Source organism: Cervus elaphus, chromosome 25 (genome assembly GCF_910594005.1).
Source record: "Cervus elaphus chromosome 25, mCerEla1.1, whole genome shotgun sequence".
Classification (NCBI taxonomy): Eukaryota; Metazoa; Chordata; class Mammalia; order Artiodactyla; family Cervidae; genus Cervus; species Cervus elaphus.
The window spans coordinates 13,371,298-13,397,620 of NC_057839.1; the positions used below are offsets into that span (position 1 = coordinate 13,371,298).

At 36.6% G+C, this 26,323-nt stretch overlaps 1 protein-coding gene across 2 annotated transcripts in view; it reads right to left on the reverse strand.

Moving 5' to 3' along the window:
• BDP1 (B double prime 1, subunit of RNA polymerase III transcription initiation factor IIIB) overlaps positions 1–26,323 on the reverse strand; it is a 79,104-nt gene that overhangs the window by 18,277 nt on the left and 34,504 nt on the right. For both annotated transcript variants that reach the window (XM_043887228.1, XM_043887227.1), the window contains exons 17-32: positions 23,590–25,627; positions 22,686–22,870; positions 22,014–22,236; positions 20,276–20,454; positions 19,171–19,378; positions 18,101–18,237; positions 14,407–14,605; positions 13,960–14,147; positions 12,758–13,145; positions 12,003–12,128; positions 6,920–6,956; positions 6,351–6,446; positions 4,413–4,641; positions 3,773–3,933; positions 1,652–1,802; positions 1,264–1,444 (exon numbers count right to left, since the gene is read on the reverse strand). In XM_043887228.1, the coding sequence (XP_043743163.1) occupies positions 1,264–1,444; positions 1,652–1,802; positions 3,773–3,933; positions 4,413–4,641; positions 6,351–6,446; positions 6,920–6,956; positions 12,003–12,128; positions 12,758–13,145; positions 13,960–14,147; positions 14,407–14,605; positions 18,101–18,237; positions 19,171–19,378; positions 20,276–20,454; positions 22,014–22,236; positions 22,686–22,870; positions 23,590–25,627 (4,726 nt within the window). The remainder of the gene's footprint in view (positions 1–1,263; positions 1,445–1,651; positions 1,803–3,772; positions 3,934–4,412; positions 4,642–6,350; positions 6,447–6,919; positions 6,957–12,002; positions 12,129–12,757; positions 13,146–13,959; positions 14,148–14,406; positions 14,606–18,100; positions 18,238–19,170; positions 19,379–20,275; positions 20,455–22,013; positions 22,237–22,685; positions 22,871–23,589; positions 25,628–26,323) is intronic.

Here is a 26,323-nt window from a genome sequence, read left to right on the forward strand (position 1 = left end):
AAACACTGTTTTCTCTAAAATGCAATTCCAATTATAATTCTCCACTGCTTAAGATCCTGAAACTTTCATTTTGCAACCAACAATGTCAGTTAATTGATTAAGGCAAGAATCATCAATGCAAACTAAATTACTAAATGGAAAAGGTGCTATTATAACGGAGAAATCTGGCGGGTACCCCAGTGATCAGTTAGTATCACCAATAATGGGATAAACTGACATTATGTGTCCCCTGATACGATCAGTTCAGTTCAGTCACTCAGCTGTATCTGACTCTTAGAAACCCCATGGACTGCAACACAGAGTAAAACATCACCTACATAGTAACTCTTGCCAAAAGACACTTAACTTGAATCTATAATGAGGAAGCAATAAAAGAAATCCAGATTGCAAACTAGCTTGGACTCCAGCTTACTTTCAAAAGGTTTGGCTTTTTTTAAAGTATCTACCAAGATGGAGAGCAACACAGAGAGAGAGTAATGTTTACAGCCAGGAATGCATGCAAATGAGGCAAAACGTTAACAGATTTCTGTGTCAGATTCTTGCAACTTTTCTCTAAACTTGAAATTATTTTAAAATAAAAAGTAAAAATTAAAAAAATTGGGCAGTAGGGGAAAATTCTGTAACTTTGGATATAACCCAAACTCCTTAGCAAGCCATAAAAACTCCTTTTATGATATGTCCCCAAGCTGCCTAACTTTATCTCTAAGCACTTTTCTCATTTATATCCCACTCACAACTATATATATAGTCCCTGAGCATGTCATGCTATTTCACACTTGTTCTTCGTACATGTTCCTCTTCCTTCACGTGGCTAATTCATACTTGTTCTTTCAGATTAAGGATTTGCTCAGGGCTGGATGCACATTAGAATAACTATGGGAACTTGAAGCAACAATTCTCTCTGTACAAAACACTTCCTTTTTTAAAGCTTGTACACAAAGCTAACCATTGGTTATTTTATCTCTATGTTCCAGAGACTAAAAACACACTCAATAAAAATTCTACCACATACATTCTCATAAACGCAAAATTATAGGGAAAGAAGAAAAGATTAGTGGCTGTCAGAAGCTGGAGGTAGAGAGAAAGGAGTGACTAGAAAAGGACACTGGAAAATTTTGAAAGTGATGGAATTGTTTATGTATCAGTTATATAACGATATATGTTTATCAAAATTTGTCAAATTATACACTAAAAAGGGTGAAGTTTATTGTGTGTAAATTACAACTAGCTAGTCACTCCCTGTTATATTTTACATTCTTTTACCTTTGGCACATTTAGTGTAAGCACAGGGTCTCCATTAAAGTCCTTTCCCAGAGCCTCTTCAACAGAGCTCTCACCAAGACCCATGCCCAAACCGAGTGTGTGGGGCCCTGACTCAGAAGAAACAGCTGGAGCAACTGATGATATCGGAACTTCTTCAGATCGCCCTTCTTGCTCTTCACCTCTGAAAAACAGGTTAGTATATCTCTGAAATCAAGGAGACAGCCACAGAAGAATATTTAGAGCTGGTATGTCAAGGTTCATCTCATTTAATGGTTTTCCAACTTTTAAGATATACTAAATGCAATAGAACAAATTTTTATAGCTACCGCTTATGGTCATAGTTGATGCAGAATATGAAGCAAATCCCAGAACATCTCTCCTCTTTTACCTTTCAGTTAGGTGTGTTTCTTGTGAAATACTGGTTTCTTCAACACCATGTACAGATGCCACTTTGCTCTGCTCTGCACTCTCTGCTGCTGTAACCGATCCAAGGTTTTTATCTTCTAATTCTGTTTCTTGAGAAGCATTTTTCTCAGAGTCTTAAATAAAAAACACATTTAAAACATAGACTTTGCAAAATAGTAAAGTCAAAATCTCCACATCAGAAATATATTTTTTCAAAGATCACTATACAGTGGCTCTTCCAAACTTCTCTTAATCCAAAAACCAAGTTTTTACACATGGCAGAAAGGTGGTCTGGGCCAATTACACTTTTTAACATAAATGAGATAATTAATGAATCTGCACTGCACCTATTTCACTCCTGGCAGCCACAACAATTATTAGTTCAGTTCAGTCGCTCAGTTATGTCCAACTCTTTGAGACCCCACGGACTGCAGCACGCCAGGCTTCCCTGTCCTTCACCAACAACTATTATTTCTACTTTATTGTAACAGCAGTATAATCAGAAACACACATACAAAGAGTAAGTTTAGAGAAAGGTACTCATGAGGTCTGGCTGGTTGCACCCTAGGGGAAGTGTTGGGGAGGGAGCTGATCTGTAAAGAATAATGTCACAAATGGGAAGACAATGACGTCTATATAAAGAGGTAACTGGACCCTGCACACTAAGAGATCTTCTGGGTACTGCTCAAGCCAAATGAACGAATTTACTAACTGAATCACAGGCACTGCTGGCTCAAAGAAAATACCAGATTGTTTTCCCCAAAACAGGGGGAAAATGATGCTAGATATTCAGATCCTCTACAAATGGAGAGAACTGAATACAATCTATGCAGCCTACCACTGCTTTTCCTGCTCCCACTAGTTCCCTAAGGGGTTGGGACCTTGGTAGGAAGGGCAGATGGAAAAGGAAGTGGGACTACGGTTCAACATGTAAGTCACAATATAGTGAGGCCATTGAAAAAATTGAATAAATGAAATTGAAAAAATGGAATAAGAGCACTATGCAATCATATGGAAAGACTTTTTTTTAATATAATAATCTTTAAAAATGGAATGCACTAACATATAAAGAACTCAATAATGAAAAACAACTCAATTCTAAAATGAGCATGGATCTTGGGAGACATTTCTCTAAAGAAGATATGCAAATAAGCGCATAAAAAGATACTCAACATCATTAGTCAAAAGGGAAATAAAATGCAAATCAAAACCGCCAAGATAGGACTTCACACCCACTAAGACAGCTATACTCAGAGAGACAAATACTAACAAAGGTCTGGGTGGATGCAGAGAAATTGATACCCTCACCGAATGTTGGCAGAAATATATTATTTATAAAATCTAAAAGGTGAATATACTAACCATTGAACTGTACATTTGGGGGTGGGGGTGGGGCTATGCACAGCTTGTGGGATTTTAATTCCCCAACCAGGGACTGAACCCATGCCCCTGCAGTGGAAGCATGCAGTCCTAACCACTGGACCGCCAGGGGACTCCCAAATTGTACACTTTAAATGGTGAATTGTATGGTATGAGTTATCTCAACAAAACTGCCACTTTCAAGAAATGCTGGACAGTAGGTATAATATGCATGTATTTTTGTTCTTGTTGAAAGGAATATACATGTGTGTACATATATGTGTGTGTGTATATATATACATACACCTTATTTAGATGCTCATGTAGATAAAGCATTCCTAGAAGTCTATAATAAAAACTGATACTGGAAATGGGATTAGGGGACTGGGAACCAAGAAAGGAAGGACTTTTTAAAATTTTTCCCTTTTGGGTCCTGTCTTGTTTTCTGCCACGTGCATGTATGCCTAAGAAATGTACACTTGAGTATTCAACAGACACAGAGAGATATATATATATATATATAAAGAGAAAGTCTGATCAAGTAAATATAGTGAAAGCGTAACAATTATTGAAACTAGTTGGTGGATTTATGGGTATTTTATAGCTCATTCTACTTTCTGTATGTTTTAACTTTTTAATAGTTAAGTTAAAATAATTGCAACAACTGAATATCCCATTTGAAATGACAATAAAACTTCTTGTGACAAAGTAATTTTGTAACTTTTAAGGGAACAATAAAGTTTACCTCTTTGAATTTCCACTTCTTCTCCTTTAGTTACAAACAGACTAGGAACTTTCTGATGAGCACCAAATCTCTTGGTCCCTAAAATCTTCTTAAGATTTGGCTTGGGCTTGGCAAATCTACTTCTCCTTCTCAAATTATTGGTCACTTCAAAAGTTGTAGTCCTAGAAACAGGTGAGAAGAGAAATTGATCAACTGTGGAAAAATTCTCTCACATTGATTCCCTCTATCCAGCACTGGTAGAGTTAAATGCCATCTTCTCAGGAGCTACATCATTTAGGGTGTTCATTTCTTAATGATAAAATTATTACATGGTAGAAATATCTAAAAGCTTTGAGAAAGGAAGAGAATCTGGACCAGGTCTGTAAAACAGGGACTATATTTACATAGGACTATTTCTTTAAAGCTTAAAACATGCATTGTGGTTCATTTTAATATGTAAACCATTAAACTAAAATCAAAATCAGCTAATCCTTACTTTTAAAGGGTGAAAAATTAGCACTGCCCACTTTACATTTAGTTAACTATTACTCAAAGTTATTAGCCAAACTGATGGTTGGTTTACATATATTTATTAATTAAACACTGCAATTTATTTTGTAAAACTCAAAAAACAGTAATAGTTTAATAAAGCAAAATAAACCTGGATGATGTAGTGCTTTCCTTTACTTCTTCTGTCAAACCAATTTCTTCTTTAGTATTCTGTTTATCCACATCCAATACAGTCATGTTTTCTTCTACTGATGGAGATGTACTGCGGACAGGTGAAGAAGGCTCCTGGCATTCGTGAACACTTTTGAGATTTGCATTATCTGGGCTGAAAGGAATATGGCTTTGAGCGACTGAAGGAGCATCTGGAAGTATGCATATTCCTATTGCAGAAAAACCAGAAAATTAAAATTGGTGCAATACAAATAGACGTCCAAATAAATCCTTCAACATGCAGCAACTGCCAAGTTCTATTTTATTTTCTTATATATATATATATATATATTTTGCGGGGGAATGCAGCCGCCACCACACTGCCCAGCATGTTGGATCTTAGTTCCCTAACCAGGGGCTGAATCCGTGTCCCCTGCAATGGAAGCACAGAGTTTTACTCACTGGACCACCAGGGAAGTCCCTAATATTTTCTTTTTTTTGAGTGAACAATGTGTTAAAGATTTATTAAATTCATTAAGGAGAGGACTGAAGGAATGATAAAATGGGTAAAACACATTTGAGAAACTAAATATCTGTATTATTTTTAAAGTATGCTCTTTCTGGCTCCAAGTTTAAATTTATGACCTCATATCTCATGCAAGCAATTTGACATGTTCTAAGTTTAAAAACTCTTATAGACTGAAACTGTTATTATAAATAAAAATAAATCTTTTTGTTGCTTTCAGTAACTATATAACCTCAGATGAATTTCAAGACAGGATTATCTTCATTTATGATTTTTTAAAACCAGTTTTTTACATGCTAGACATTTGTGACATATTGCAATGCAATACTTTCCCACTGAAAAAGGGGTCCTACAGAGAACGCAAATCAAGAGACTTCCCTGATAACTATAGAGTTATGGGCCTAGAAGGCTGACACTTCAATGGCAGGTCGCTCATCAGCAGTTAAAATAATTAACAGCAGCATTATTAACATAATTATCCATTAAATATACTTAAAAGTAGAGTGGGCTTCCCAGGGGGCACAGGGGAAAAGAATCTACCTGTCAGTGCAAGAGACACAGTTAGATCCCTGGGAAGCAGGAAATGGCTACCCACTCCCGTATTCTTCCCTGGAAACTTCCATGGACAGAGGAGCCTGGGGGGCTACAGTCCACAGGGTCGCAAAGAGTTGGACATGACTGAGCACGCGCACGCGCACACACACACACTCACACAAAGTAGAAGGTCCTTTGATAGTAAAGACCATAGACTAAAATAAAATACTAAAAGTCTCGGTTGACACGTATTTAGACTAACATAATAGTCTAAATAATCTCAATGACTGCTACTATCCCTTCACACTGTATTTGACTGTCATGTAACTGAGAAGTCTATCTAAAGCAGCAGCTCCTTTGCCAAAGAAACATGTATAAAGTGATCAGTGACCAATGAACTTAGCTGACAAATGATACTTATGATGATAAAGGTAGAGGATTCAGTAGAGTAACTACTCCATGCATACACATTATCCTTAGTAAACCCAGTGTACTATGTGGAAATAGAGGCCACTACATTTGGAGGGCCAAGTAAGCAGGATGGATCAATACACGTGTGCGTGCGCTTGTGTGTGCTTAGTCGCTCAGTCGTGTCTGACTCTTTGCGACTCCATGGACTGTAGCCTGCCAGGCTCCTCTGTCCATGGGGATTCTCCAGGCAAGAATACTGGAACGGGCTGCTATGCCCTCCTCCAAGGGAGCTTCCCAACCCAGGGATCATATTCATACATATTACCTTTTCTGGAAAAACAACAAAGTGACACTAACTTCAAATATAAAAAGGCAGATAGTCACTTAATATTCAAATATGAATATAATCTCTTGGACATTGTATTTTAAAGGTTTCTTCTTTTGTTAGGACTCCTCTTTTATTCTTACCATCACTCTGTTCTGGGCTGATCTCTGACTGCAACACCAGATCTCCCATGGTCAGTAGGGCTATGGCAGCTTCAGTGCTCCCATCGTTGGTATTTTCTGAAAAACCAAACCAACATTAATAGAAGAATGAATCTGGAAAATTAAGTTTGTTTGCTTAGAAAAGAATTTCAATGTAGGTGTTTATCCTCTATTAACAAGTTTCCATACCACTAACCCCTTACAAGGGTAGTGTTCCATTCAGTTTATATACTACAAACAAAGAAAGTGTCAACTGTTGACTTTAACCCACTGAAAGTGCCTCCTTCCCATTAAATAACTCAATACCTTCAAAGGAAATATTCACATCTGTGCATTAACAGAGAAAATACATACTTCTTTATTAAACAGTTAATCACTCTCTAAAGCAGCATTCCAAGAATCCAAGTTTCTCCTAGAGATAATACATTCACCTGCTAAATCTTCTCCTTCAACTTTTCAGCAAACTGACTCATTCACTATCACCACTGCTAAATCACTGTGCTTGCTGGGGTTAACCAAGAATTTTTAGCGGTTTCCTTATTAACAGTTACCTGTGTCAGCCTGGGAATGTTCACCTACAGTCATTTCCTGAAACAGCAAAAGGGAAGTATTAATAACATCTCCTGTATTTTCCCAAATACATGTTCTGTATATCAAAAAGCACTACATTTTACAGGTCTTTCAATGCCTTTGGTTACAATGGAGTAGAAATTTATAATTATTTATAACATTTCATAAACAACAGAAATGCAGTTTAACAATCAAATATTTTCAACTCTTGCTCCTTCTTTTACCTTTTCCTTATATGCAAATTTTAACTGTGGTCATATGTAACAAGCACCTGCCTTTCTTATTCACTTTCATAATCCTTCAACTTTAGTCGTATCTGCTACTAGTTTTGACCCAATGGACAGCAAGGTCTGAAGAATATCATGAATTCTTTATACTACAAGTTGGCTTCAAACTTAAATAAATTTTAGCAAATTAAGAATGTATAGGGGTTTCTCTGATGGCTTAGTGGTAAAGAATCAATCTGCCAATGCAGGAGACTTGGATTCCAATCCCTGATCCAGGAAGATCCCACAGGCCGTGAACAACTAAGCCCATGCCCCACAACTACTGAGCCTGTGCTCCAGCCTGGGAGCCACAACTATTGAGCCCACATTCTGCAACCACTGAAGCCCGTGCGCCCTACAGCCCCTTCTCTGCCACAAGAGAAGCCACCAAAATAAGAAATCCGTACACCACAACGAGAGAGCAGCCCCTGCTCTCCACGGACTAGAGAAAAACCAGTGCAGCAATGAAGACCGAGCACAGCCCCAAAAATTAAGTAATTATTTAAATAAATAAATAATTTATTTAAAATTCTGATTTTTTTTTTTTTTTTTTTAAAGAGAAGTTGTTACAGGATCTATGCCCAGCATGACAGCATGAGGAGCTCTGCTGGCCCTCTCCCCAGTGAAACTGGCAAAATTTATTAAAGAGCCACCAGTTAAAGCCTCTGGACCTTAAGAGCATAAGATGTATATATGTTTGAAAAATTGTTGAAACTTCAGTAACAAAGGTGAAAGTCCGTGGTATTTGAACTAAGACTGTTCTCCCCCTCCTTTCAGCTGAGTGAGGCAGAAACTCTACCTCAGGCTGCTGCAGCCAAGAAAACTGGGCCCCTTTTCCCTGCAGGCCACAGCTGGAGGGCTTTCAGTTCCTGAGATCACAAAAATGTGGTATCAGATTATCAGAGATAATAGCTTAGTATTTGTTATGAATACGGACAAACAAAATCCTCCATAAAATACTAGCAAATTGAATCGAACAACATATAAAAATTATATGCCATGACTAAAAAGATTTTATCCTGGGGATGCAGTTTTTTGGTTTAACATCCAAAATTCAAACCAATGCGTTACATCATATCAATACAATAAAAGACAACAATTACATGATCATCTCTAGAGGTGCAGTAAAAGCATATGACAAATTCCAACAGTCTTTCATGATAAAACACTCAACACAAAGTAGGAACAGAATGGAACTTTTCAATTTGGAAAAGGGCACCTATGAAAAATCCACAGCTAACATCAAACTTAATGGCGAAAGACTGGATGCTTTTCCCTTCCTATATTCAACACTGTACTGGAATTCTAGACATGGTAATTAAAGCAAGAAAAGAAATAAGACATCCAGACTGGAATGTGTGATAAACTGAATTATATCCCCCAAAAAGACACGTTGAAGTCTTAACCCCCAGTACTGTGAATGTGACCTCTTTTTGAAAAAGGGTCTTCCTACATATAATCAAGTGAAGATGACGTTATAGTGGATTAGGGCTAACCCTAATCCAGTAAGACTGCTGTCCTTATAAGAAAAGCAGACACACATACAGGGAGAAGAACATCATGGGCAAAGGAGGCAGGGCTGGACTGTGTTGCCACAAGCCAAGGAATGACAAGGACTGCCAACAACCACCAGAAGGACCATCAGCAGGGGCACCTTGGTTTGGGAATTCTAGCCTCCAGAACTATGACAGAACAAGTGTCTGCTGTTTTAAGCCACTCAGACCATGGTCCTTTGTTACAGTAGCCCTACAAAAGGAATGCAGAAAGGCAGAAATAAAACTACTTCTATTCGTATATGTCATAGTCTTGTATGTAGAAAATCCTAAGGGCTCCACTAAAAAACTGTTAGAATAAATGAGTCGAGCAAAGTTGCAGGATATAAGATCAATATACAAAAATCAAATGCAATAAACAAGCCAAATTTGAAATTAAAGAAAATAATTCCATTCACGATAGCATGAAAAATAAAAATATACTTGCAAATGAAGGAAGTGCAAAGTTCATACTCTGAAAACTACAAAACACCATCGAAAGAAATCAAAGAACAGGTAAGTAAATGGGACTATATTCCATGTCCATTGACTGAAAGACTCAACACTGTTACAAGGGCAATACCTGCTCCTCCAATTTATCTACAATTCAATGCAATCCCAATCAGAATCTCAACTGACATGTTTATAGAAACTGATAAGTTGATTTCAAAATTTATATAAAAAATAAATAAATAAAATTCATATGGAATTGCAGCAGACCCACAACAGCCAAAATAATCCTAAAAACAGAAAAAAAGTGTAAGTCACCCTATTTTAAATTCCCAAACTTACTACAGAGCAACAAAAAACAACAGCGCCTCTCCAGTATTAAGGCAAACAAATAAGCCCATGGAACAGAACCGAGAGTCCACGTATCTGCAGCCAACTAATTTTTGACAAAAATAAAAAACTTCAATGGGGAAAGAACACTTTTTTCAAAGAAATGATGCAACCATTAGACAGTCATAGGCACAAGAATGAACTGGGACTCTAATCTCACACCATATAAAAATTAACTCAAAATGAGGAAAACTCCCTGGCAAGCCAGTGGTTAGTACTTGGTGCTTCCCCTGCTGGGCACCCGCGTTCAAGCTCTGGTCAGGGAACTAAGATCCCACAAATCGCATGGCATGGCCAAAAAAAAAACAAAAACAAAACTCAAAATGGATTAAAGACTTAAATGTAAAACAGGAGTAAATCTTTAAGACCTTAGCTTTGGGAAAGGATTCTTAGATATGACAGTAAAAGCATGAGCAACAACAACAAAAACAAATAAATGGAACTCCAAGTACTCTAAAAAATTGTCAAGAAAAAAAAATAATAAAAAATAAAAAACTGTCAAGAAAATAAAAAACCCACAAAGTGAGATAAAACATTTGAGAATCATATATACAATTAGGAACTTGTATCAAGAATATAAAAAAAATTCTTACAACTCAATAAAAAAAGACAAATGGACCAAAAAAAAATTTTAATAGGCTAAGACTCCAAACAGACATTTCTCCAAAGATATAAAAATAGCCAATAAAAGCACATGAAAAGATGCTCAACATCATTAATCATTCGAGAACACAAATTAAAACCATAATGAGGTATCATTTCACACCTACTCTTGATGAAAGTCAAAGAGGAGAGTGAAAAAGTTGGCTTAAAGCTCAACATTCAGAAAACTAAGATCATGGCATCTGGTCCCATCACTTCATGGCAAATAGATAGGGAAACAGTGGAAGCAGTGTCAGACTTTATTTTTTTGGGGCTCCAAAATAACTGCAGATGGTGATTGCAGCTGTGAAATTAAAAGATGCTTACTCTTTGGAAATAAACTTATGACCAACTTAGACAGCATATTAAAAAGTAGAGACATTACTTTGCCAACAAAGGTCCATCTAGTCAAGGCTATGGTTTTTCCAGTGGTCATTTATGGATGTGAGAGCTGGACTGTGAAGAAAGCTGAGTGCCGAAGAATTGATGCTTTTGAACTGTGGTGTTGGAGAAGACTCTTGAGAGTCCCTTGGATTGCAAGGAGATCCAACCAGTCCATCCTAGAGATCAGTCCTGGGTGTTCATTGGAAGGACTGATGCTGAAGCTGAAACTCCAGTACTTTGGCCACCTCATGCGAAGAGCTGACTCATTGGAAAAGACCCTGATGCTGGGAGGGGTTGGGGGCAGGAGGAGAAGGGGACAACAGAGGATGAGATGGCTAGATGGCATCATCGACTCGATGTACATGAGTTTGAGTAAACTCCGGAGTTGGTGATGGACAGGGAGGCCTGGCGTGCTGCAATTCACGGGGTCGCAAAGAGTCAGACATGACTGAGCGACTGAACTGAACTGAACTGAGGATGGTTACATCCAAAAAATAAAATAAAAAAGTCAGGATGTGAAGAAACTGGAATTTTCATACACCACTGGTAGGAATATAAAATGATGCAGTAACTTTGGAAAACAGCCAGCTAGTTCCTCAAATGATTAAACAAAGTTACCATATGACACAGCAATTATACTTCCATGAATGTACCCAAGAGAAATGAAAACATATGTCCATACAGAAACTTGTATGTGAATGGTCATAGCAGCATTATTTATAATGGCCAAAAGATGGAAACAATCTATATCTCCATGAACAGATGAATGAATAAAGACCATACTATATGTTTACGTCCAGAATGAGAAATCTATAGAGACAAAAAATAGGTCACTGGTCGCCCAGGTCTGGGGAAAGTTGGAAGGAAACAAGGAGCAACTGTCAATGAGCATAAGACTTCTTTTTGAGGTGACAAAAAAAACTCACTGTGCCAATATCTAAAAACCAATGAAATGTATACTTTAAATGGATGAACTGTATGGTGTGAACTGTATCTTAATAAAGCTGTTTTTTAAAAAAGTTATAAGACTTCATTTATAAAAACAAGTTAAATACCAAGCAAATAAATGAGCAAGAGTGCGCCAAGCAAAAGGCAACTAAGTATGTTTTAGATAATTGAAATTCAGTTTATATTTAATGCATCAGAATTTTAACATAAGTCTAAGAAGATATTAAGAGCTATTCCCATACACAAAAATCTATACTTTTCAAGTCAAATATAAAATCTATAAATTATTCACTAGTTTGTACCATTTACACTTTCAGCTCCTAGAAATAATAATGCCAATCATACTAGTTAAGAACTAACTGTATGTAAACCTACAGCTTTCAAAATAAACTTTGAGTCTTTTGAAAGTAAACAAAGAATTAGAGGTAAAACATAATAAAACAGATGCTTACAACTGATAATGCATTCAAATTTTCTTCTTGTCTCATTTCTTGAGGAATCACATCTATGTTTGATGAAAGCTGATGTTCAACAACAGTTATGCATCCTACATCTGTGACATTCGTGGGGATTACAAGCTGCCAACATGAAAAGTTTCATTATTTCATTTTGGCATACCATCACAGGAAAACAAAACGAATCATAAAATAAAATATTAAACTGAAGAGATAATTCACATTCATATACAATTTAAAAACCTAAAATATAGTAATTCTTATTGATTGACATCATCTTGGCAAAAATGAAACATTTAAGGTTTTTTAAGAGTCTGTGATTCTTAAGAACGGAAAGCAAAACCTCCAGAGCTAGTCTTCTTAGTACCTAGTATTTTACTTTCCATTATCCCCAACTTGTCCCTACTTCCCCACCATTTCTCTCATCAGTCTGTCAACATTTATGAAATGCTTCCTAAAAACGAGAGGGCTATAGGTACAAGAATACATAGCTCAATAAGACAAGCTGGTCCCTGCCTGCAAGTGAAATTAATTTGGCTTAGTATTGTTACACTCACTACCTTGAGCTGGGCCAGAGCTGCAGGGGCTGACCAAACACATGAGGTCACACAAGTCTATTTCTACTAATTTAGGCCCCAAACAAATTACACTAGTAATCCTCAGATTCTAATATCACTAAGAGAAGAGATAATGATCCACCAAAAGCAAAAAACAAGTAAGATAAAGTTCCAAGGATTCCAAACTCAAACTACCTCTTCCATAGTTTCCTCAATCTGAACAGGAACAGGTTCAGGAGATCTGAGACCAATAGGTACAAACACTGGAGCTTTGTTTACTTCTTCGGGAGCAAGATGATAGCTTTCTTCTTCATAGTCAGACTCAAAGTCTTCACTGTCATCTTCGTCTTCTTCCTGGGAAGCGCGAAGAGTCACCAGCACAGACCTGGGAGCTCTGGGTTCCTTCTTGGAGGTCTTACTCCGACTTCGTTTTGAGCCACGCCCTTTGGGGATGCTGGGTTTAACCTTTCGACGTACTCGCCTTCTACTATGATCTATCTCACGCTCAGAGGCAGAAGAGAGAGCTCTTCTTCGATCCAGAACAAGTCTAGAGTTATCTGGTTCTTTTAACAATTGTGGGGAGCTGGATGTTTAATCAAAATAGCAACATAGTCATTATGTGCACAAGGATGATTATAATGAAATCTCAACTTTTAAAGTGAAATCTCAATTCAAGCCATTAATATAAAATGCTCACCACCCATTCTGTCAACACATGCTGTGAAGAGAATGAGAGGAATTTACAGTTACTAGTTTCTCACTCAAGAGTTAAATCTTAGTTATCTAGCTACAAATTTTTCACAATAAGTTTTTAATTGTGAGCCATTTTTCCCCTTGTTGTTTAAGTGATAATGAAATACAAGACTGGGAATCATTAGAAGAAAAAAGGATAAAGAACATTGGGCCAATAAATACAAAATAAGAGATCAAAAAGTCATATTGTTTATCTTACTAAGTAAACAGATTAAGTTAAAAGAAAAAAGAAGGAAATCCATCACAGCAATTTTTTTTTAGAACTTAGGCTCCCTTCCACTTTCCTTGAAAACTGTGGGAAAAGGGTACCCTTCACTTGTGTTTGTGACTCCATTCAAATTAGCATCCTAGTTATTTAGGCAATACACACTACTCTTTAGTCAGGTTTCTACTCATGTCTAATATACTCAATACCCAGAAATTTTTAATGTAGGAAAGAAAAATCTTTCAGAGATTATTTTTAAAAAGTAAATTTGAGTAAATAAAAATCAAAAGTGGGAACGAAACAGACCTGTCAATAAAAAACAACCCATACTTCTGTTAACAAATCATCTTTCTACTCATCAATAAATTAGAGTAGGGCATCCATAAGGAATATTATTTGTATTTACTATTCTGAAAGTACTTGTTAAACAAAACTTTACCTTGGTTTACTGATACACTGCTTTTCAACAACTGCACACACAGAATTATCCCCTCCAGTCTTCTCTCCAACACTTCCAGATGGTTCAACTTCTGATGGAGCATCTTCTTTTGCCAATCCAGTCTCCTTGGAACCGACAGAATCTTTTCTTGCTGAAACCTCCGGAGATGTCAGAAACTCAGGTTTTCCCTTAAATTTAAGAATAAACAGCTGATATTATCATGGAAACAATCTGTATGGTAATTTGGTTTGGTAGTTTGGCTTAAAGTGCTACACTTGCACACATATACACAACTGACTGGTTTCTAAACTATCAAAATATTAGGAGAGTCTATCAGCTTTCATGAAAATAGTTATAATACAAAAAGCAAAATTATTTTTTAAATGTTCTCTTTCATGATATTGATAAACAGAGCCCACTAATAAAAAAAATTTTTTTCAAACTTACTTTTTGAAGAAGCTGGCTGTCAGAATCTTCACGCTGCGACAAACTATCTTCTGGCTTTGCCTTTCTCTGATCTGCTCTGTCTTCTTCTATGTCTGATGCTTCTTTCTTACTTTGTGCTCTTCCCAAATTTGGCTTAGCCCTTTGGAACTGCCTTCTTACCATTTGTGGTGGACTAGGAACATACGTTTCATGTCCATGTCTAGAATGAAATACAAATCATGTTGAAGAACCAAATTCAGAATTCCTGTTGATGCAACTGCAGTTAAACAATTCTGGGTACAAACCAATTCTATGTTCAAAGGACTATATATAAACAGGCTATAAAACTAAACATATAAAACGAAATCTCATGTGCTGATATAAAAGAACATTAAAAGCTTTTATAACTTCCACTTAGCTTGAAGAATAGTTTCACATTAATATTTTGATATTCAATCTTTCTTAACTTTCATTCACTGATTCTGGAGTGTGGTTTCATGCTACTTTAAGTAATTTTCAGAGAAATAACTAGATACAAAACAAAAATGCCAGTAGTTGAAGATGGACTTCATAATGACACTTTAAATAAATCCCTCAACTGGGCTCTGAAGCATGCACAAATATACACTGGTCCCAACAACCTTGATTCTTCTAGTTCAAAAGCAGATTTGAAAGCTAGAGTCTGTTCTCCCACCACATGCCTGTCAGCTCATAGAAAAGGGTTTCCTGACAGCCAATGTCATAAAGATCAAAATAAACCCATATGTATCTGCCAAGTCAGAGAAAGACAAGGTTTTAACATTCAATACAGCAGCCATAGCTCCCAAGGCAACACAAACAGCTATCCTAAAGTTTCCTGGGAAATATTTAATAACTGGCAACAATGTGAATTAAGAAGTTTAAAACTAATATAATCTGGATAAAGAAAAACTGGACACGTAAGTATCAATCATGAGTTCTCTGAAAGAGCTGCATTAAAGACTAATCTTTTCCTTATTTCTAATAAATTACCTAGACGACAAAGTAGTTACATCTCTAAATGTTCCAATCCCGCTAAGTTCATCCAGCAGTGAAACACCAAGGAAGTTCATAAGACGTAACAAGGTTATGATGCTAGCTAAAACATTCAAGTGTAGGCTAATGTATTTGGGAAAACGTGTTATATTAAAGCATAAGTAACTTACAATCAAATGTGATTCTACAAAGGTACTTAAGAATTATTAAATACATATATAAGCTCAATCTGCTACTAGAGTTAAAAGAGGTAAGAAACTGCTTGACATAAGAATATGCTAACTTTAAAACTAGACTGAATATATACTCTGAAGAAAGTATCAGTGATGGTAAAGCTAAAAGCTGGAAAGGAGGGTGGGGAACTTTCCTGGAGGTTCAGTGGATAGGAACTCACTTGCCAATGCATGGGACTTGGGTTCAATCCCTGGTCCGGGAAGATTCCACATGCTGAAGAGCAACTAAGCCCATGCACCACAGCTATTGAGGCCTGCAAGTCTAAAGCCTCTTCTCTGCCGCAAGAGAAGTCACCACAATGAGAGGCCCAAGCACCGCAATGAAGAGTGACCCCCACTCGTCACAACCAGAGAAAGCCTTCTCGGCAACAACAAAGACCCAGGGCAGCCAAAACTAAATAAGTAAACTAAAAGGGGCAGGTGGGTAAGGGGTTTCCATATAGAAATTTTAAAGTTTGGTCTCGCTTATTAAAAAATATGAAGGCTGAGTGTAAAAAGGAATCTGCTAGTCTAAAAGTCATAAATTCTAAAAATGCTAAGTTTAAAAACTAACTTGCCAATGTTACTTTGAGCAAGCCATTTAAATCCAGGGAAGCCCCATTATAAATTACAGTCAGTCATAAATGAGGTATTAGGAAAGGCTGAACTCAAAGGTCACTAGTCTTTAAAGGCTCATTTAGAGCAAAAATCAAAATCCTGACAGTGGTCCCACATAACCTGTGCTTCTCCCACTGAGTCTTTACCTTTCATATAACTGCTCCTCCCTTCCCCTGTTTCACACCAGCCCTTTATGCTGGCCCTCAAACATGTCAGACCTGGTTCTGCCTGAAGTACTTCTCAACTGCTGTTCCCTCCTTCCCCACAAATCCCTTGACTTGCTCCTGCACTTCATGTAGGGCTTTTCTCCAAGGGGACCCTTGCAATGAAGCATTCTCTCATCACGTGCTAATTAAAATTAAAGTTAAAGATTTAGTCTTAAAAGAAAAACAAATACAAAAAGGCTTTTTAAGACACACATACACACACATAAAGGGAAACAAAAGAAATGACAAATTCATACTAAAACAGTAAATGTTTCACGTAAGAAGTCTGCCTTAATGAAAGTAGACTGTTTATACAGTTAAGCTAAATCAATAGCATAACTTGTTCAAACAGATGATATCATGCCCAAATCCTACTCTTACAGCTTCACAGAGAGTGAAAAAACGATACAGAACCATTTCTTTTTCATTTCCCAAAAATCAACTTAATTCCATATAATTAAAGCTAGAATGCTCAAAAATCAATTTGCAAGTGCTGAAGACATTCTGGAGGAAAACTAATAAATATTCACTAAAACATGACCTAGTTATAAAAATAGTGTAATAAACTAAAATGAGATGGACCATGAACCATATCAAGAAAGAGAAGATTTTAAAATTTTCCTTACACATTAAAAAAGAAACTAACAAATCCTAATTTAACATAATCAATAATAAAAGAAAGTGAAAGTGAAGTAGCTCAGTTGTGTTCAACTTTGCAACCCCATGGACTGTAGCCTGCCAGGCTCCTCCGTCCATGGGATTCTCCAGGCAAGAACACTGGAGTGGGTTGCCATTTCCTTCTCCAGGGGATCTTCCTGACGCAGGGATCGAACCCGGGTCTCCCATACTGCAGGCAGATTCTTTACCGTCTGAGCCACCACGGGCTCGTGTATCAATAATAAAATAGATTGCAAGTAATAAATAAAAGGATTAGTTCTAAAATATCTTCAACGTCTAGCATTCCATTTAAAAGATAACATTCTTATCATTTGGCATGGGACACAACTCTAAGGACAGCACATGGGAAGTATTTTACAGCACTTTCTATTTATGAATTTTATCAGTAGGTTGTAAATTTCTAAAGATGCAAAGAACTTAAGAACCTCTCCCATAAAAGTTTACTTTAAAAAATGAGGATGCGTGCCAAACTTCTCAGCTAAGTTATAAACTAAGAGAACACCAGTCATGCAATTCTTACAGTATTTGAAGAAGCAGATTTTTTAAAATTTTATTTATTTATTTTTGTCTGTGCTGGGTCTTCACTGCTGCGCATGGGCTTTCTCCAGTTGCAGTGAGCAGGGGACACTCTCCAGCTGCACTGCACAGGCTTCTCAATGCAGTGGCTCCTCTTGTTGGGGAGCATGGGCTCCGGGGCATGTGGGCTCTAGGGCGCACGCTTGGTACTTGTGGGGCACAGGCTTAGTTGCCCTGCAGCATGTGGATCCAGAATCAGGGATCGAACCTGCATCCCTGCCTTGGCAGGGGGATTCTTAACCACTGGACCACCAAGGAAGTCCCAAGAAGCATATTTAAAATATTCTAATTTCATAATTATTTTTCTTTCAAAAAACTTATGAAATGTGAAATTACATAAAACCAATTATTCAAATATCCAACCTTTATCTTTGAAAGATTTTACGAATTTCTGATTAAAAGCAAACTCACCTCATCTTTTCACCTAAAACATCTACTTTGTTAATATGAAGGTTTTCTAAAAGAACCTGACTCTGGTTTTCAGACATTCTGCCTTCTGACACTTCAGAGGATACAACTTCAATTTCGGTTGCAATTTGAGAATTTGGCTGAAATGACAAAACTATATTAGTTGTTTTTTGTTTTTTATTTTTAGCAACAGAACATACTTCCTAAAATATTTCCATCATTAAGAAAGGTATTTAGGTTTTTAAAATGAAATCTCAAACTTGTGTATGCAATGTTCATGTTTTGCTGCCCAAAACAAAATTTCCAATTCACAGAGAAATTTTCAATCATTGCAGTAATACATTCATGTAATGGGTTAAAAACTACAGTAACCAACTGTTGCGAATCTCCTTCCCAAAGAGTTCAATACGTTTGTTTTTAATTGGGGGAGGGGGCAAGTAAGGATTACAATCACTTTATTTTAAATGTAGATTTTCCCTTAGCAGAGAAAAAAAGAACAGAAAAACAAAATCTGTTGAAATGGGGCATTAAACTGCTTGAGATTTCTTTCTAATATCAAAAGCTCCATTAATAAGAGATTGATTAAATTGTCATTCAAAATAGCAGAATGTTACCCAGCAGTTAAAAATTATGTATCTTCCTATCTCATGACATGGAAAACCACTTAGTAAAACAAGGGAAAAATAGTAAGTCACAAAATAATATGCATACAATGATTTTATTATATAAATTTATGTAAGTATGCACACATGCATGCATGGAGATATATCTGGTAAGATATATCAAAAGGTTTTCAGTGGTTGCCTCAGAGTGGTGAGACTTTGGGGTAATTATTGTATTATTTTATACTGATTGAACATTTTTGTAATGAACAGGTTCATTAGTGAGGGGAGGGGAATCTATTTTCATAAAAAAAAATCCACAACAGTAAATCTGAAACAAAAGTAAATACGCTGTGTGTTAATTAACTAGAGTAAATATCAGGTGCTTATATTCTAAGCCAAGTCTGAGCTACCATTTGATATTCTAATATGCATTAAAGGGCTTGATTTAATTACACAGCAATAACTCACCACAGGCAGGAATTTCTTTCCAGTTTCATCTTTTTGTAGTGTCTTTTCTTCCTTAGTTGTTTCTCTGGTTTCACTTTTTTCTATTACTTGCCTCGGGCCAGCCTTTCTTAAGTTTGGTCTGGGTCTCTGAAGTCGACCCCTTACTAGTGGAGCAGTTTGGATAACCCTTTCCTTTATTCCTTGTTCAAAAGTGTTTATATTATGAGTCCTAGAAAAGCAGACAGGAGAAAAGAGAGAAAGCTTGATTGTAAAAGATGAAAACTACTGTAAAAATATAAAATTTGAATCTAATAAAACTATAAAAACATTTTGCACAGTAAATGAAAATTAAATTACTTTCTGATTATATCTCATTTTATTTAAAAAAAGTTATTTCAATTCGCAAAAGGTAGTGAAGTTACCTACAATATCCAAATTCATAGTAATAGAAAGTACAATGGTGGCTGCCAGGGAATGGAGAAAGGGGCAACGCGAAGTCCCTCTTTACTGGGTCCAGAGCTTCAGTTTGGGAAGAAAAATGCTCTGGAGATAAACAGTGGTGGTGGTGCACGATTCACTGATGATGTACTTTCTGACCCTGAACAATACACTTAAAAATGGTTGGACAGTAAATTTTACATGTGTCTTTGTTTTTGTTCAGTTGCCAAGTCGTGTCTCTTTCCTGACACGCGTGTAGCCTGCCAGACTCCTCTGTCCATGGGATTTTCCAGGCAAGAATACTGGAGTGGGCTGCATTTCCTTCTCCAGGGGATCTTCCCAACCCAGGGGTCAAACCCACGTCTCCTGCATTGGCAGGCAGATTCTTTACCACTGAGCCACTGGTGAAGCCCATATGTACCTTACTACAATTTTTAAAGAGGTAATGAGGTATATTTTTTAAATGCATTGCTTTGTATAAGATTCTAAGCAGCTAACAGTGAATATAAGCAGGCAAGTGTTAAAACGTGTTAACTAAAACTGATTTTCTAACTTAGGCAGTCTGTCACATGAATAAAAAATTAACCAACTTTTCTTGATACTCACTTTTAAACTACATTAACACATCTTAAAAAAAAATGAACACTTGATTCTATTTTAGATTTTTTTAAAAACTATCACTTTTTACCCCACAGAGACAAGGAATTCCTTTTCCTGGGCTTGTGTAGACTGAGACTCCGCTTTAGATTCACAAGAACTCGAAGGTGAAAGGTCCTTTTCGGTCTGCACACATGGTAATATCGCTGTCTCCTCTGGACCGGGATCTAATTTGTCTTTTTCTCCTGATGTCATTCGAGAAGCTACATCCTAGAAGGTAGATAAAAAAAATTTCATCGAGGGTTGGTATAAGTATAGGGAAATAAGAACTTTAATAAACGATTAGAAGAATAAATTGATACAGTCTTTGTATACAATAGGGCAGTATCAATCAATAATTTTAATTCCCAGCAATTCTACTTCTAGAAATGTATCTTATAAAAACACTCAAGTAAGTATCTAATAAATTATAACAAGGATATTTACTGTAGCAATATAATAGTGCCTCAGAAAAGAAAAAAAAAAAAAACTGGAAATAAGACAAATCAGTAGGCAACTGAATAAATAAATTATAATTTCTTTACAATGTAACAGCAGTCATTTAAAAGAAGTTTAACTTGTATATACTGATCCAAAAAGACGTTCACAATATTGTACATGAAAAAAAATATAAGATATGGTGCTATTTTTGGAAAACAATGAAAATACTAACACATTCTATTATTATAAATAAGTATCTATACAGAAAAGTTTAGGTAGATATATTTAAAACTGCTACTTGGGATTACCTTGGGAGGAAGAGACGGAACATTATAAAGGACTAACTTTTTAGATGACTTTTTTTTTTTAATTTGAAATTTTTATAATTGGATAAAATAATCAACAGAAGTGATTTAGGGGGTTGAGGAGGGGGCCATGCCATGGAGCTAATGGAATTTTAGTTCCCTAGAGACTGAACCTAGACCCTCAGCTGTGAAAGCACAGAATCCTAACCACTGGACTGCCAGGGAATTTCCATGATTTATCTTCTTTAAATATAAGATTAGGAGGAAAAAGCACAAATGTTCTCAAGTATAGTAAGAATTAAGCTGTAAAAGAACTTTAATTCAAAAACGTACTTTGTATACTTACAGCACTCAACTTATGAGTGTGAACGTTTTATTTCAAGGTTTCTGATGCTGTATCATACTTCTTGATCTCTTACAGACTAAGTTAATCAAGAAAATAAAAATCATCTCCTTTAACTCATATCAAGCTTTTAACTTTTTATTTCACTTTCACAACAGAGTGAAATAAAGATGGATTGTCATTCTCAATTTCCTTGTGAAGAAAGTGGCTGCATTACATGGCTTATGGTCACATAATGAATTTTAGGTCACATAATGTAGTTCAATAACCTGAACTACAGTTGAGGCCTCTTAAAATCCTTCCCCTGATATTTGTCCATCGTCAGAGATTTGAGATTCTTACAAAAACCATGCGGATAATGAGGCACATTAAGTACAGCAAGAACAATATCAAACACAATAAAAATTACATGAGAAGGACTTCCCTGGTGGTCCAGTTGTTAAGAATCCACCATCCAGTGCAGGGAACTCAAGATTTGATTCCTGATCAGGGAGCTAAGGTCTCGTATGCCTCGGGGCAACTAAGCCCGTACTGTGTAGCTAAAGAGAAGCCCACAAAACCATGTGCTGCAACTAAGACCCAATGCATCAAATACGTTTTTTAAAATAACCAGAAAACATTTGCAACTTTTCACTCCAAATGTTTTACTTTAATAATTGTAATAACTAAGACAGAAAACCTCCATTTTAAATAACACTCACATGTTGAGAAGGGAGAGTACCCGTTTGTTCACAGTTCTGCTGTATCACAACAGTCTCCGTTTTCTCAGCTTCCATTTCCTTCCCAGGTGCATGCTTTTCTGCTTTCGTAGTCTCTCTTTTTGAAGCTGCTCTTGCTAAGTTTGGTTTAGGTCTTTTGAATCTACTTCTCACAAAAGGTGTCAGCTTAACTTCACATGGCGTCTGTTCTTGAGGAAGAGATTTGCTTTTGGAACAAGGATTATCAAGCTTTAGGATGAAATGAAGGGGCAGTGGGAGTGGAGTCTTAGGACAACCTTAGAGACTGGCAGTAAATATTTAACTCTAAGTCTTAACAGGAAAACAAATTGGACTATTTGGTAGATTCTGAAAAACATGAGTGGTACAATCCAGGAATAAGCCCAAGAATTATATCATCTTTGCACAAAGAAAATACAGGTTTGTCACACCTGTACTGACTTAAAAGTATGTGTTGCACACAATTTTGTATGTTGGTGATTCTCACCATCTACTGTCAAAATGACCTCCAACTTCTCCCAGTTTTCCCATAAACCAGCTTAAAATTTTCAACACTGTGCTACAGATGGTATGTCTTAAAACCTTAGTTTAACATAATCTGCAAATATAACTTTATATGCTTTCTCTTCAAAAGCACACAGACCTATATACTTGTACCTTAAATTAATATCTGAAAACTGCTCTGGAACACTTGGAGGTCGCATCCTCTGGTCTTCTATTTTATCAAGTTCAGAAGACTGTGAAGAAATGTTCAAATGACTCAACTGACTTGACACTTCCTTTTCAGAATTTTTTTCTTCTACAGACGTATGAACCACGGATAGCACTTCCCTGCCCAAGTCCTGGAAATAAATCAGCACATATATTGGGTTGGCCAGAAAGTTCGGTCAGATTTTTCTATGAGAAAACAGCCCATGGTAAAACTGAAATCAACTTCTTGGCCATCTCATACATTTCAAACAAAAGCCTATATATTCTATTGTCTCTAAAAATATATAAGTTTGGAGGTTTTTCATTTTTAAATAAAATGAAATTTAATTTACAAATGTTGAAACACAGAATTTGGGAAAGTCTTTCTATATATTGCACATTATGTTTTTTCCAAACTACAAATGCCATTACCTATCCAAAAAAAATTAGAAAACTAGAAAATGTTAGAGTATCTTCAACTTCAATGAACTGGACACTTTTAATAAAAGGAACTTTTAAAAGTAAAGTGAAATGAGGTGGGGCATAAAATAAAGAGAAAAACTAATACAGGTACAGTCAAAAGAAATAATTCCACTGTATGTTCATATTAGCGTTAGCACAAATTCAGTCCAATTTCCTATACTACTTTTATCTAAGAGTAACTTTAAACTGACATTAACAACAGTAACTTAAAAAAAAAAAAAGGAATTAAAAAAATTTAAAAAAAGAACAGTAACTTTTCCACAATTGAAAAATTTTAGTGATTTTATATGTCACTGGATTTAAGGGTAATGATCCTGGAATTACTTTGATAACTTTTCTCCAAAAAAACTATTCAAAAGATATTTTTAAAGGACAGAAAAATACATACTCTATTACTCAGTGAAGCCACAGTGCTGTCGTCACCACTACTGGTCTGCAAGGAATCTGCCTCAGCTCGACCTGAGGTCCCAGTCTCCTCTGGTTCTTTTTCCCTTAGAGAAATGTCTATTTTTTCTATGTTTTCCAAATCTGCCAGGCTTTCCTCAATCTCTTCTGATCTGCTTTTCATCAAGGAAATTTCTTTTCCAGTGTCTGTCAAATCTGCCTCTATTTCCTCAATGGCAGCCACCTTTCCTGATGCTTTCTCCATCAGGAAAACATCTCTCTGCCCAGTTTCTTCCAAATCAGTCTCTCTTTCCCCTGTGGCACTGATCCCCACTAATACCTTTTCCCCTGGGGAAATTTCTATTCCAGTTTCTTTCAAATCTATCTCCATTTTGTCACCCACTGTTTTGACCTCTGAGGCATTTTCTTGTGTAGATATTTCTCTTCTATCAGTTTCTTCTAGATCTGTCTCTACTTCCTCAGCAGCATCAGGCATCTCTGGTATCTCCTCATTTGGGGAAATTTCTCTTTCAGTTTTTTTCAAACCTGTTTCTACTTCACCAATATCAACTTCCTCTGGGGCATTTTCCTGTAGGGACATTTCTCTTCTTTCAGTCTCTTCCAAATCTGTCTCTCTTTCCTCAGTGGCATCAGTCACCACTGTTATCTCCTCCCTTGGGAAAATCTCTCTTCTGGTTTCTTTCAAATCTGTCTCCGTTTCTGCAATGATATCACTCATTTCTGGTATTTTCTCGCTGGGAGAGATGTCATTTTTTCCCATTCCTTTCAAATCTGTCTCCATTTCTGCAGTGACAACATTCATTTCTGGCATTTTCTCCCTGGGAGAGATGTCATTTTTTCCAGTTCCTTTCAAATCTGTCTCCATTTCTGCAGTGACATCAATCATTTCTGGCATTTTCTCCCTGGGAGAGATGTCATTTTTTCCAGTTTCTTTCAAATCTGTCTCCATTTCCGCAGTGATAACATTTGTTTCTGGTATTTTCTCACTGGAAGAGATCTCATTTTTTTCGGTTTCTTTCAAATCTGTCCCCATTTCTGCAGTGACATTAATCATTTCTGGTACTGTTTCCTTGGGAGAGATGTCCTTTTTTCTGATTTCTTTCAAATTCGTCTCCATTTCTGCAATGACATCACTCATTTCTGGCATTTTCTCCCTGGGAGAGATGTCATTTTTCCCAATTTCTTTCAAATCAGTCTTCATTTCCACAGTGACATCACTCATTTCTGATATTTCCTCCCTGGGAGAGATGTAATTTTTTCCAGTTTCTTTCAAATCTGTCCCCATTTCTGCAGTGACATCAATCATTTCTGGTACTGTCTCCCTGGGAGAGATGTCATTTTTTCCAGTTTCTTTCAAATCTGCCTCCATTTCTGCAATGATATCATTCATTTCTGGCATTTTCTCCCTGGGAGAGACGTCATTTTTTTCAGTTTCTTTCAAATCTGTCTCCACTTCTGCAATGACATCACTCGTTTCTGGCATTTTCTCCCTGGAAGAGATGTCATTTTTTCCAGTTTTTTTCGAATCTGTTTCCATTTCTGCAATGACATCAATCATTTCTGGTATTTTCTCCATGGAAGAGATGTCATTTTTTTCGGTTTCTTTCAAATCAGTCCTCATTTCCTCAGTGACATCAATTATTTCTGGCATTTTTTCCCTGGGAGAGATGTCATTTTTTTCAGTTTCTTTCAAATCTGTCTCCATTTCTGCAGCGATATCACTCATTTCTGGCATTATATCCCTGGAAGAGATGTCTTTTCTTTCAATTTCTTTTAAATCTGACTCCATTTCCTTAGTAGCATTACTCTCCACAGGTTCCTTCTCCCTTAGTGAGGTTTCCAGTCTTGCAGTTTCACTCAAAGCTTCTGTCATCTCCTCAGAGGCAATTACCTCCTTTGGTACCTCTTCCTTTGAGGAAATTCCTCTTCTTCCAGTTCTCCTTCCTATATTTGGCTTTGGTTTCTGAAATCGAGTCTTTGGAATTTGAACATCTTTATTTGCTCTATTATCCTCCTGAATACTGAAAAAAAAAAAAAAAGAAAAGAAAGAAAACACACACACAATCAAATTTTAAACCAGACTGTCAATTGAAGATGTGATCATTAAGAAATAACTACTGAAAAATCAGGAACTCTCAAATAAAAAAAAAAATTAATGAAGCACCAGGACTCTTTGGGCCAAATTTAAAAATTAAAGGAGAGAAAAAAATTCCATTCTTGGAAATTACAGTAAATTTTTAAAATAATTAAATCTATCAATAAGGTCAATGAGTGAAAGTGTGTTAAGTCACTGAGTCGTGTCCAACTCTTTGCAATCCCACAGACTACCGCCCGTCAGACTCCTCTGTCCATGGGATTCTCCAGACAAGAAAACTGGAGTGGGCAGCCATCCCCTTCTCCAGGGGATCTTCCTGACCCAGGGATTGAACCCAGGTGCTTTGCCGATTCTTTACTGTCTGAGTCACCACAGAAGCCCTAGGTCAATTAGAATAATGGCAAATTGGGCCTGAAGAGTCTCTTGCTAATTGTCATCCACATCAGTGTTGGCAAATACCTATTGAGAAAGACTCTTCCATTCTCTACTTGGAGTTAAAACTAATTTGTATCTGCTATGCCTACCTTTTCACCCCTACTATCCTTTATCCAGACACATGCCTGGGTAAGAGTTAAAGAACTCATTTATATGGCCAGAACTAACCAAGATCTCAAATAGCTGG